Source organism: Mobula birostris, chromosome 5 (assembly GCF_030028105.1).
Source record: "Mobula birostris isolate sMobBir1 chromosome 5, sMobBir1.hap1, whole genome shotgun sequence".
Classification (NCBI taxonomy): domain Eukaryota; kingdom Metazoa; phylum Chordata; class Chondrichthyes; order Myliobatiformes; family Myliobatidae; genus Mobula; species Mobula birostris.
This window is the reverse complement of record NC_092374.1, coordinates 21,422,238-21,435,351: the sequence shown is the minus strand read 5'-3', so window position 1 is coordinate 21,435,351 and position 13,114 is coordinate 21,422,238. Positions and strand designations below refer to the sequence as shown.

Sequence of the window (13,114 nt, the reverse complement as noted above, 5' to 3'; positions counted from 1 at the left end):
GTGCCCTACAACCATTGAGCTCTTGAACCAGTTTGGATAACTCCACTCACCTCAACTCTGAACTGATTCGACAACCTATAGACTCACTTTCAAGCACCCTACACTTCTTGTTCACATTATTTATTTATTTATTTATTTATTTGCGACAATATATTTCTCACCTCCTTTCCTTTACTCATGGTCTATTATCCTCTCCCAACAAATACCTTCCACTTCAGACCTTTGCCTCTTCTGTCACCTCCCAACTTCTCACAGTATGAAGTTCAAGTATATTTTTATTACTGCTAAATGAAACAATGTTCCTCCAGATCAAATTGCACAATACAGTACATATAACTCACACATATATTACCACAAATAAATTAACGAAGTATAAGGTGCATCTGCAAGTTAAAAAATAAACACTATTACGCTAGTGGCACTTCATACGTGATGAGACCTGGGTGGTGACAAGGAGTTCAGTAGTCTTATGGCCTGGGAGTAGAAGCTCCTAACAGTTTTTGTCCTAATGCTACAGTGCCTACTGCCTGTTGGTAGGGAGTGGCGGAGGTTGTTGGATGGATGGGAGGGATAACTGTCAATGCTAAGGGCCATGCATGTGCAACGCTCATGGTAAGTATCTCTCATGGCTGGAAGAAAGATCTTGGTGATCCTCTTAGCAGTTCTTGCAGTTTTTGTCCGGATTTGGAGTCAGATGCCTTGCAATTCACATACCAGACGGTGATGCAGCTGGTCAGAACACACTTGATGGTGCTCCTGTAAAAATTGGGATTCCTACTTCTCCCTTCCCCATCTTCCTAACTTGCATCTCTCACCTGCCAGCTTGTGCTCTTCCACCACCCCCCCACCATGATTTTTTTTAAAATTCTGGCTTCTACTGTCTTCCTTGCCAGTCCTGATGATAGGTGTCGACCTGAAACGTGGACAATTTATTCCCCTCCATAGACGTTGCCTCCCCTGCTGAGTTCCAGCGGCGTTTAGTGTGTTTCGCTCTAAATTTCCAGCATCTGCAGACTCTTGAACCCAAATCCCATTTGCGATGAAAAACTCAAATCAAAAATCAAATCAAATTCAAGTTGAATTATCATTCAACTATACAGTACATGAATACTGCCCAAGTCTCTGAATGACCTGTCCCGCAAATTGAAGGTGCATTTCCAGGCAGTAGACACACGCCATCCACCCATCAAACACCTACATACAATCTACCTTCTGAATTGCCGGCTGGACCCAATTGTTAACTTTCAGTGATCTTTGTAGAAAAATACAATAGAGTTTCCGCCCTCCCTTCAGTTTTAGAACCAATTCGCTCTTGCTTCGATTAGTTGGTATGTGCAGTCTTCTGTGGTTATTAGCACGCCCCGTTCTGCCGTAAGAAAACAATGTGGCAAATATCATACCTTTAGTCCTCAGATCAAAGGTTCACATTTCCACGGGACTACCCGTGCTTGTGCTTAGAACAAGATCTTAGATGTCCATTGAGAACCCCGATTCAGAATCAGGGGATTTACTATTACTGGCATATATTGTGAAATTTGTTTTGTGGCAGCAGTGCTGTGCAAGAAATAAAATATACTAAGGGCTACAATAAATAAATAAATAAATAAATAGCGCGAAAGCGTAATAGCGATATCGTGTTCATTGATTCACGCACCGTTCAGAAATTTGACGGCGGAGGAAAAAGATTCAAATGGAAACGAATGTAAAAAGTGTAATCAAAGCAAAATCATTTGTGTTGGTAATGTTGCGTTTGCAGTAAAATATATAATGCAGGTAACACTTGCTCGGTGTTTTGAAGTAGTTCAGGGGGCGGTCCTTCCTTGCGTGTAGATCTTGTGACCAACCAAGGAAGCAGCTTTGCACACGCCGGTTGTGCTGGAGAGGGAACTCGGCACTCACTGCCATGGGTTGGCTGGGCATAGCTCCACTGGTGCTTTTGCTCAGCCTCTGGCGTTCGGTCGCGGCCGCCCAGCTGCCCCTCGTCCTCATTACCTGGCCCTACCACGACGCTGCGGAGCAGGGTGAGTGTCCGGGACTGCCGTCACGCTGTCCGTGGACAGCCCCGCTGTGCATTTAATATTTCAGTAGTCTGAGCAGCATTGGAAATATATCCTTTGAGTAATCATTTTTGTTCTTTATATAATTAATTACTGGATATATGTATGACTCCGCAGAAGAAATGACAACGGACAGTGCAGTGCGAGGTGGCTTTTAAAACGGGAGAGGAAGCAGTGATGTCAGACACTGTAGACAGATTATGATCCACAATGAAGTTTGTCTGGGATGCCTGAGTGGTAAATGCCGTCGCTTGGTCAGTACAAGCCGAGGCCCAAATGGTGCTGCGAGAAGTCTCCGTGGACGACACCAGACAGTAGTTCCGTGGCAGTGAACATGGTACACCCGCCTGAGGGTTGTAATATTGATGTGACTCGGACACCGGTGTAGATTTAACAACCAACGTTTATTTACCAGACTTCCATTTTTTTTAAACCCTTATTCCACGTCCTGACGTCATACGCGCTCTGATGCTACGAATACTCACACAATATATTACATAACCCTTCTCACTCAAGACGTTTTTACAACACTGTGAATTACCAAAACAATGCCTCTAGGTGTGCCCTTCTTACAGTGCAACAACCATGACATAAACTAAAAAAATCTTACCTTCTTGTGCTGTATTCTACATTGTATTTTACAATACTAACAGCAGTGTATTTTCTTTTGCTAACATAGACTATTAAACCTTTTATTTCACACCTTGGAACTTATGACATGTGTGACTTTGCCTCAAACTGTACGTCTAGTCTCTGTATCTAGCTGGAAGTTTGACTTGTCTCCCAGACCGTGTGTGATACAACTGTGACTGTGCTTGTCCTTCATCCATGTCAGTCTCTCAAGTGACCTCTGTGTCTTTGCGGTCTGCATCACTCTTGGTGTCGTTTGTTTCCATGTCTGTATCTGTGGAAATGTCCTGTGCATCTGTACGTGGAAACTCCCTCTTGCCTGTCTTCAGCAGATGCTTCCTGTTCCTCCTGTAGACTCTTCCATCCGGCATGCGAACTATGAAGGATCTTGGTTGCTGATGTCTGTTCACAACCACAGCTGGTTGCCCAGTGTCCCCTCTCTGTATTCTGACATTTTCACCTGTATGTAGATCTGGCAACTGTCTTGTATGTCTGTCATAGTAGCTCTTTTGCTTTATTTGCTTGTACTTTTGCTTGTCATGTACGTGAGCATTACCTTCAGGAGTCAGTAGCATTGTGGATGTTGGCAGTTTGGACTTCAGACAATGTCCCATCAACAGCTGCGCAGGAGAGAACCCCTCACCCTCAATCGGTGTGTTGCGGTATTCAAGCAGAGCAATGTAAGGGTCACCGTTGCTGCTTTGTGCCTTCTTGAGCATGTTCTTGACAGTTCGTACAGTTCTCTCTGCAAGACTGAGCGTGCCCTGGACTGGAAGTAACATGTTGAAATTCCCAGCTTTCTGAGAACCCTCTGAACTCACCACTGGCATATTGTGGACCATTGTCACTAATGACAATATCTGGAATACCATGTCTTGCGAATGTCGACTTCATTGCGGTAATGACACCTCGACTGGACGTGTCACTTAACTTGGTGATCTCCGGATATTTTGAATAGTAGTCCACACAAAGCAGATATTCTGTACCATTGTAGTGAAAGAGATCTGTGCCAATCTTCTCCCATAGTCTTCCTGGTAGTGGGTGGGGAAGCACTGGCTCTCTTGGATCTGCTGTTTTTGTTTTCATTACAGACAGAACACTGAGACACAATGTCCTCTATCTGAGTTGACATGCCTGGCCAATAGAGAATGTCTCTTGCTCTTTCTTTACATTTCACTATCCCCAGGTGTGACTCATGAATTCTGTTGAGCATTTCCTGTCTCATTTGGTTTGGTACGATGAGTTTTGCCCTTTTGAACATTAGTCCTGATGCATAGCTGACTTCCTCTTTAAATGTCCAGTATTTCTGCATTTCCTTTGGAACATCTTTCTGTTGGCCATCCATTCATTGTAAGGTCTCTTAGCATTTGCATTTCAGGATCATCTGCAGTCGCTTTCCTGAACATGTTCAACTTCTCCTCAGAGATGGGTAGCTGAGGTATAACCCAGTTGACCTCCAGCTCTCTTCCTAGCAACTCTTCCTTTTGCTCTTTGAGGTAAGCACGGCTCAAAGCATCAGCGATGTGCAGTTCTTTTCCTGGCTTATAGGTGACTGTGAGAGTGTACCTCTGTAGCCTGAGAAGCATCCTTTGCAGCCTCATAGGAGCTTGGTGGAGTGGCTTTTTGAAGATGCTCTCAAGTGGTTTGTGATCACTCTCAACCTGGATTTCTTTGCCGTATGCATATTGGTGGAACTTCTCACACCCATAAACTATGGCGAGTAATTCCTCCTCGATTTGACCATATCGGCGTTGGCAGTCAGTAAGTGCTCGTGATCCATACGCCACAGGCCTCCCATCCTGCTGTATAACAGCTCCTATTCCTTCCGAACTGGCATCCACAGACATCGTCACTGGTTTATTGACATCATAGAACTTGAGTGCTGGTGCATTGGTAACCAACTGCTTCAATGTGTCAAAACTTTTCTTTTGTTCGTCTTCCCAATACCATTCAGTGTTGCTCTCTAGTAGCTTTCGGAGTGGAGTGCTGACTTCTGATAAGTTGGGAATGAATTTGGCAAGATACTGTATCATGCCCATGAACCTCAATAGTTCTTGCTTGTCTTTGGGTGGTGGTAGCTGTACCACAGCTCTGACCTTTTCATCATCTGGTTTTAGCCCATCAGCACTGAGCACATGACCTATGTATTTGATCTCTGTAGTTCTGATCTTACATTTACTTTTGTTCAGTTTTAGGTTGTACTCACGTGCTCTCTCCAGGAGCTTCCTCAGTCTCTGATCATGTTCCTCAATTGTATCACCCCATATCAGCAAATCATCAGTGATGTTGTCCACCCCGTCCAGGTCTTCAATCATTTGTGCCACGGATCTCTGGAATACCTCTGATGCAGAAGAAATCCCAAAGGGTAGACGCAGGAAACGATATCTCCCTATGGGCGTGTTAAAAGTGCATAATTTGGAACTTTCTTCATCCAGCTTGATCTGCCAGAAGCCTTGATTTGCGTCTAATACTGTAAAGTATTTTGCATTAGGCATGCGGGAGACAACCTCTTCAACCGTGAGCAGCGGATAGTGCTCTCTTTTGATGGCTTGGTTGAGATCTTGTGGATCCATGCAAATCCTCGTCTTTTCTTCTGTGACCACTCACCATACTATTCACCCAGTTGGTCGGTTCTATTTGTCTTGTTATGACCCCCATCTGTTCCATTTTGTGTAGCTCCTCCACTACTCGATCCCTGAGAGCTACTGGAACCTTTCTTGTGGCATGCATGACTGGTGCAATAGTTGGATCAATCTGGATATGGTGTTTCCCTGGTAAACATCGTAATCCAGAAAACAAGTCATCAAAGTCTTTGAGAATGTCATTTTCTTTTTCAACACCATAGATTCGCTTCACTAGGCCTAGCTTTGTGCATGTTGCTTTGTCCAGTATTGCTGGAACATGTTGCTGCACTATTTCAAACTTGATCTTGTATTTTTGACCTTTGTATACACAGGTGAGTGCTTTTTTGCCCAGTGGCCCCGTCTTGTGGCCGAAATATGCAACAAGTTTGCAGGTGGATTTTTCCAGTCTTCCTCTGATGTCCAGTGAGTTGAATGTTTCTGCCAACATTATATTGCACTTTGCTCCAGTGTCAAGCTTAAATGTCACTTTCCTCCTGTTTATTATCCGATCTTGGGTCCAATCATCTTCATCCTCCATCTATGCATTGTCAATATTCTTGATGCATACGTCCTGTTCCACTTTCAACTGTGCCAATGAACATGTCACTGTTGCCCTCACTCTGTTCCACAGCACGCATTTTCCTTGCATGCTCCTTCAATTTGCACATCTTTGCAAAGTGATTTCTTTTCTGGCATAACTTGCATGTCTGACCAAAGGCTGGACATTTTCTGTATCCATGTTTATAACCACACCTGTTGCAATTAACTTCCTTTTGATCATCCTGTGGAGCTGGCTTTGTCCTACTCTTGTTATTTTTCACAGTTTTTACTTTGTGCACTTCAATCTCTTCATTGAGCACTTTGACCTGACTTGACGTGATCTTGCTGGCACGGCAAACATCAATCGCCTTTTCTAATGTAAGATCTGTCTTTCTCAATAGCCTGCCTCTCACTTGATCATCCGGTATGCCGCATACAATCCTGTCACGTATTAAAGAATCATGCAGTTGTCTGAACTCACAGTCTTTTGCCTTGCTCTTCAAATCTGTTACGTAGGCTTCTATGGTCTCTATTGGTCCTTGAGCCCTCGTGAAAAACCTGTGTCGGATGTACGGTAGGTTTTTTCTCGGTTCGCAGTAATCTTGAAACTTTTTTTTGAACACTTCAATTTTTTTCTTACTCATCATCTTGGAAGACAAACGTATTGCAAACCTTTATTGCCTCTTCTCCCGCTACGTGCAGAAACGTAGCACATTGCACTTTCTCTGTCTTTTCAGCTAGGCCGCTAGCGGTGCAGAACAGCTCAAACTTCTGGATCCATATTTTCCAGTTTTCAGCAAGATTACCTTGTAGGCTTAAACTTGACGGTGGCTGTAACTGTGACATCTTTTAAGTGTCTTCTCTTCCTTTTTATTGTTCGCGATTTCTTCTGACACCATGTAATATTGATGTGACTCGGACACCACTGTAGATTGAACAACCAACAGTTTATTCACCAGACTTCCATTTTTTTAAACCCTTATTCCACGTCCTGATGTCATACGCACTCTGATGCTACGAATACGCACACAATACATTACAAAGGTGATAAATACAGAAAGCTGAAGATTCACCAATTACAGACCATTAGACTATTGGAGTCTGAGCGCAAAAAATATTGCTGTCCTTGCTCGGCCTGGGGGACGCTAGGCCTTCAGAGCTGATAGACCACGTACCACATTGGACTATGTCCTGGCTAAATTGGCTAGACCTCTGCTTGTCACTTATTTCCTGTGTGCTCAAGGACTGTTAGTCGATCTGAAGATCTGCTGGCTTGTGTCTGTCAAGGACTTTTGGGTCGTTACCCTGCACCCCCAGTAAGTTCCCCACAAAGACTCTGTCAAGCCCATGCGCCACAACCGCATGTGAGTTTACTCGACTCCTGGACGAATTCCTAAACCTCAGCAAGCCCACGTTCTCAGCTACAGTCACAAAACATGGGGACCAGCACCACATTTCCACATCTGGCCTGCTGGTCCATGTAGACTGGACCCAGAAAAGCTGGCCATTTGCCAACGTGGAAAGGCTTACCATTATTATGCAGGTCGAATAGCCCCGGGCTTTGTCCCCTCACATGTTCCCTAAGCGCATTTGTGGTTGCCACCCATATGACGATTACTGACACCTCAATGAGGTCACCACCCCCGTTCGTTATCCGGCGCCACACATCCAGCACTTTTTGACATGTTTAGCAGGAAAATTATTTTTTCCTGACGTTGACTTCTTAATTAGGGGCCACCATCAGGTGCCTGTGTGCTTGGAGGACATTCCCAAAATGGCTGTGATGACCTCGTTTGGCCTCTTTGAGTTTCTGAGCATGCTGTTTGGGCTGAGAAATGCAGCACAGACTTTCCAACGGCTGATGGTCTCTGTATTCAAATACATTTTATTTTCTTTTTGTTTACCTGGATGACATACTTGTTGCCAGTGCATCCAAATCCGAACACCTATCACAATTCCGCACACTTTTTGAGCACTTAAGCCAAAACAGGTTGATTTTGTTTTATGCAGAGAGTGGTGAGTGCGTGGAATGGGCTGCCGGCAACGATGGTGGAGGTGGATACGATAGGGTCTTTTAAGAGACTTTTGGATAGGTACATGGAGCTTAGAGAAATAGAGGGCTATAGGTAAGCCTAGTAATTTCTAAGGTAGGGACATGTTCGGCAAAACTTTGTGGGCCAAAGGTCCTGTATTGTGCTGTAGGTCTTCTGTGTTTCTATTAATCCTGCTAAATTTCAGTTTGGGTTGTCAACCACTGATTTTCTCAGCCATCACATCTCCACAGAAGGTGCAAACTACAACCCCCCCCCCCCCCCATCAATTTTCCACCACCCCGCACCACAAAGTTTTTAGGTATGGTGAATTTCTATCACCATTTCACGAGCTGTTGAACTTATGCTCCCCTTGTATAGTGCCCTTAAAGGCAATGCACCTAATCACATGCCTGACTGGTCAGTGGACATGAGCAGAGCAGTTGATGACACCAAACGAGCCCTTTCCAACACCACCCTACTGGTGCATCTGGTCCCCAACACACCTATAGTCATCACTACTGACATTTCAGACTATGCTGTGGGTGCTGTGCACAAACAGTTGATTGGAGGTGTGTGGCAGCTGCTTGCCGCCTTCAGCCAGCAGCACCTTTCCCCCATAAGGAAGTACAGCATGTTTTTGACTGAAAACTTCTTGGTCTCTATTTGGCGCTCCGCCATTTTCGTTTTCTACCAGAGGGTCGTCACTTCACAGTGTTCATTGACCACAAACCTCTCGTGCACGCAATGGTCAGAATATCAGAACCTTGGTCTGCAAGGCAGCAATGCTACCTGGTCTACATATCCAAGCTCCCGAATGACGTACGGCACGTCAAGGGGAAAAATAACGCCGTGGCTGATTGCCTCTCGTGGCCATAGAATGAGACCATACACACTGGGGTTGATTATGCCAGCATGACTACTGACTCATCTAGGCTTATGACTACTCTAGGCTTACTTAGCAGCAGTTACGGACCTGTGGTTGGCTGACATTAGAAAACATAGAAACATAGAAAAACTACAGCACAACACAGGCCCTTCGGCCCACAATGCAGTGCCAAACGTGTACTTACTTTTAAAATTACCTAGGGTTACCCATAGCCCTCTATTTTTTTGAAGCTCCATGTACTTATCCAGGAGTCTATTAAAAGACCCTATTGTATCCGCCTCCACCACCATCACTGGCAGCCCATTCCATGCACTCACCGCTCTCTGCGTAAATAAAACCTACCTTTGACATCTCTTCTGTACCTGCTTCCAAGCACCCTAAAATTGTACACCCTTGTGATAGCTGTGTTAGCCCTGGGAAAAAGCCTCTGTCTATCCACACGATCAATGCCTCTCATCATCTTACACGTATTAAGGTCGGGGAAGCTGAAGTTGCTCTCCTGTGCAATATCTCAACCGGTCACTTTTGCCCCATAGTGCCTGCAAACTGGAGACAGCCTATTTTGACTCAATTCATGGCCTCTCGACATACGGGCGGATGGCCTCACAGAAGCTGATTACACTGAAGTTTGTGTGGCATGGCCTCAGATGGATGTGTGTGATTGGATTGCAACCTGTGTGGCATGCCAGCAGGCAAAAATTAACCATCATGTTCGGGCACCATTGGCGCCTTTTGAGATCCCTGAGCGATGACTTGACCATGTCAATGTGGACCTGGTTGGTCCTCTTTCTCCACTCCCCTGGTTTCATGCACCTCCTTACCGTGGTGGGCCGTACCACCAGGTGGACAGAGATCATCCATCTAGCATCAACGACGGCCACTGACTTGGCTCTGTTCATCAACACCTGGGTTGCTCATTTTGGCATCCCATCTGATATTTTCTCTGACTCTGGTCCCCAATTCACATTAGACCTCTAGGCTGCGATGGCCCAGAATCTTGGCGTTGGGCTACCTCATGTAGGTCCAATGGTCTGTGCAGGTGGCTTCACTACTCCTTAAAGGCTGCTCTGAGGGCTTCCATGACGGAGGAGTGTTGGCATGTTCTTCTACTGTGGGTCCTGCTGGGGCTCCGAATAGCTCCAAGGGAAGACCTGCAGTTGTACACGGTTGAGTTGGTATACAGGCAGCTGTTACAAGTACCAAGTAATTTTATTCCTGACACCACAACCACCTGGTTGGCCTCAGCAGCTTTCGCCCTCCTCAGTAAACCCATTTCCTCCGCTGCTATTTCTACCTCCCGTCAAGGCGTACAGCACTCTTGGGTTCCCGTTGACCTACACTCTGTTATTTTCATGGGCCGTGATGCACACCAACATCCCCTTAAGCCCCCTTACGATGGCCCATTCTACGTTTTGGAATGGATAAACCTGAATGTATTTTGGTAGATTGTCTTAAACTGGCCCACCAAGACGTGGAGGATTCCTCTACCATGCTGCTGGTGTCATGACATGACCATGAGCATGTCGACACGGATGAGCCAGAGGCACCTGCAGTTATTCCACCCATGGAACATAGGACCTGAGCTGGGCGGCTTGGCTGAGTTCCGAACAGGCTCACAAGACTGGTTTTGGTGAATTCTGGGGTGTGGGGGTGGGTGGGGGCATGTGTAGGGTAATGTAATGGGTAGAAACATATGCGTAATCACAACCACTGGCATTGCGTTGGGGTTCACTTTAAGAGGCTGGTCTGACATAAAGTGCAGTAAAAGTTTCACTTCATTATGTTCTACGTTTGGTTGACGATAAAAGAGTTGTTACTGTTTTCCATAAACTTAAAATTCTTATGCCATTTTATTTACAAAAGTCTACACAGTCATGTCACATATTATGAGTGATTGAAGTGAACGTCCCATACCCTTTGCATTACGTTCCCTTGCCACTGCTGTGAAAAGTTACATACAGATTGACAGACAGGGCTTGAGTCTGGTTTGGGGTGTAAAACCTATTAAACCAGTACTTGTATGGGAGAGTGTTTACCTTCATTTCTGCTCATCAACCGCTAGTGTCATTTTCAATCTACAGAAATATGTTCCTCCACCAGCAGCAGCACCAATGTAGAAATGGACTCCGTTTCTTGGAGGACACTATTGCCAGATTGAAATCTAGAGAACAACCAATTGTGGAAATGCTGATTGACTATCCATTGGAAAAGGGAATACTTGAAAAATTTACAAAAAAAAAACACTTCTCTTGACATATACTCCCCAATGCAAATCAAAAGTCTTCTTATTATGGCAGAGATAATCCAAAGGGAAACCTCACTCTTTCAGATCTATATGGTCACTCAAAGTGGCTGGAATTTCCAGCAGAAACTCAAGACCTGTCATTTTTTTTTTTTGAACTGACCCTTGATGGTGGTTGCCTAATAGGTATTGTACCATACAAGCTGAGAGGAGCCTGTTGGAGGAGCTACATGCTGGTCATGTAGGCATGGTTAAAATGAAAGCTTTGGGATAAATCAGTGGATTGAGCAGCTTTCAATGCACCGTATGATATGCCAACATGTCCACAAGATTCCAAGAGCAGAGCCTTTCTATCCCTGGGAATGTTCTGCATTGCCCTGGCAGAGGGTCCATGTTGATTTTGCTGGAACAATCCTGAGTACATATTTCTTCGTAGTAGTAGACGCAGCTACAAAGTGGCCAGTATTCCCAGTAGCCTCCACCCACTAAAGCCTTGAGAACTGCTGATGTGATGAGAAGACTCTTCGCAAGAAATGGTGTTCAGGAACACCTAGTCAGTGACAATGGACCACAGTTTGTGGGGAAACAATTCTAATCATTCCTAAAGGTAAATGGAATAAATTCAATAAGGTAAATACAATATTCCAAGGGTGACTTGTGAGCACGCATTTGCTCATGGCTTCTATCAACATTCTCCCACCCCACCCGCCGATGTCTTCCATTCTTCCATTGCAGCCCAATTCAAGATGAAGAACACCTTCCAGGACCTTCAACATCTTCAACTAACCAGTTTAAGAACAGGCCAGCAGTCCTCTAGGGCAGAGAATTCCACTCAATCAGAATCAGGATTAATATCACTGGCATACATTGAGAAACTTGGTGTTTTGGTGCAGCAGTACATTGCAATACATAATTTTTAAACAAACGTGAGTTACAATAAGAAATATATATATAAAATTAAGTGCAAAAAAGAAATTTAAAAAAGTGAGGGAGTGTACAGGGCTGATTTATTATCCCTCTCAACCTCATTCCCCTGTCTTCTCTCCATAATCTTTGATGCCTTTACTAATCAAAACCTATCAACTTCTGCTGTAAATGTAACCAATGACTTAGTCTCCTCAGCTGTCTGTTGGAATTAAATCTACAGGTTCACCACGATCTGGCTGAAGAAATTCCTCTTCTAAAGGGACACCTTCTATTCTGTGGCTGTGCCCTCTGGTCCTAGACTCCCCCATCCTCTCCACATTCACTCTATCTCGGTCTTTCAATATTCAATAAGTTTCAATGAGATCCTCCCCCATTCTTCTAAATCCCGGTGAGTACAGGCGCAGAGCCACCAAACGCTCCATATATACTAACCTTTTTATTTCTAGGAGTATTGTGACCCTCCTCTGGACCATGTCCAACACCAGCACAGCCTTTCTTAGATAAGTACCCTAAAACTACTCACAATCCCCCAAGTGCGGCCTGATATATACCTTATGAAGCCTCAGCATTGCCTTTGTATTCTAGACTGACTACCTGAGTTCAAAATAAAAAGACAGCTAAATATTATCCATGGCTTTTTCTGAACAAAACTTAATAGATGTTGCAAATCTGCTGTTCCCAGTTCCTTGCTAAAATGTTGGTGTCTGCCAGTCACTGTGTTCCCTACCTTCCTCTCTGACATTCTCTTCTTTGAAATACCACACTGGAGGGAATGTCAGGAGGAGAATGAGAGGAACTTGTCAACTCATCAGTTTCTCTTGTAGAAAGCATCACTCTTGTTCAATGTGCTGCATAGTTGGACATTGTACTCTGCTTTAAATTCTTTCCATTGACCCGAATTGGACTTTTGGATCAAGATCAAGCTGATGTTGTTGTATAATGTTACTGACTAGGAATTGATTTCTTTCTAACCATATGAATGTACAACAACAGCATAATTAGGCCATTTGGCCCATTGAATCTGCTCTGCTAACACGAAGTACTTTTTCAGTGATATTCAGCATGTTCTTTATTGTACAGATTCTTAAAATTAATTTCTACCTTAATATTATAAAGGATACACACATTCTCATAAAACAACTAAACCTCGCCTCCAAGTGTAAATGCTTCTAATA

At 44.4% G+C, this 13,114-nt stretch overlaps 1 protein-coding gene across 1 annotated transcript in view; it reads left to right on the top strand.

Moving 5' to 3' along the window:
* Positions 1-1,848: 1,848 nt before the first annotated feature.
* Positions 1,849-13,114, top strand: part of LOC140197571 (N(4)-(beta-N-acetylglucosaminyl)-L-asparaginase-like) — a 35,290-nt gene continuing 24,024 nt past the window's right edge. The window contains exon 1 of the mRNA XM_072257691.1: positions 1,849-2,021. Coding sequence (XP_072113792.1) covers positions 1,904-2,021 — 118 coding nt within the window. The 5' untranslated portion in view covers positions 1,849-1,903. The remainder of the gene's footprint in view (positions 2,022-13,114) is intronic.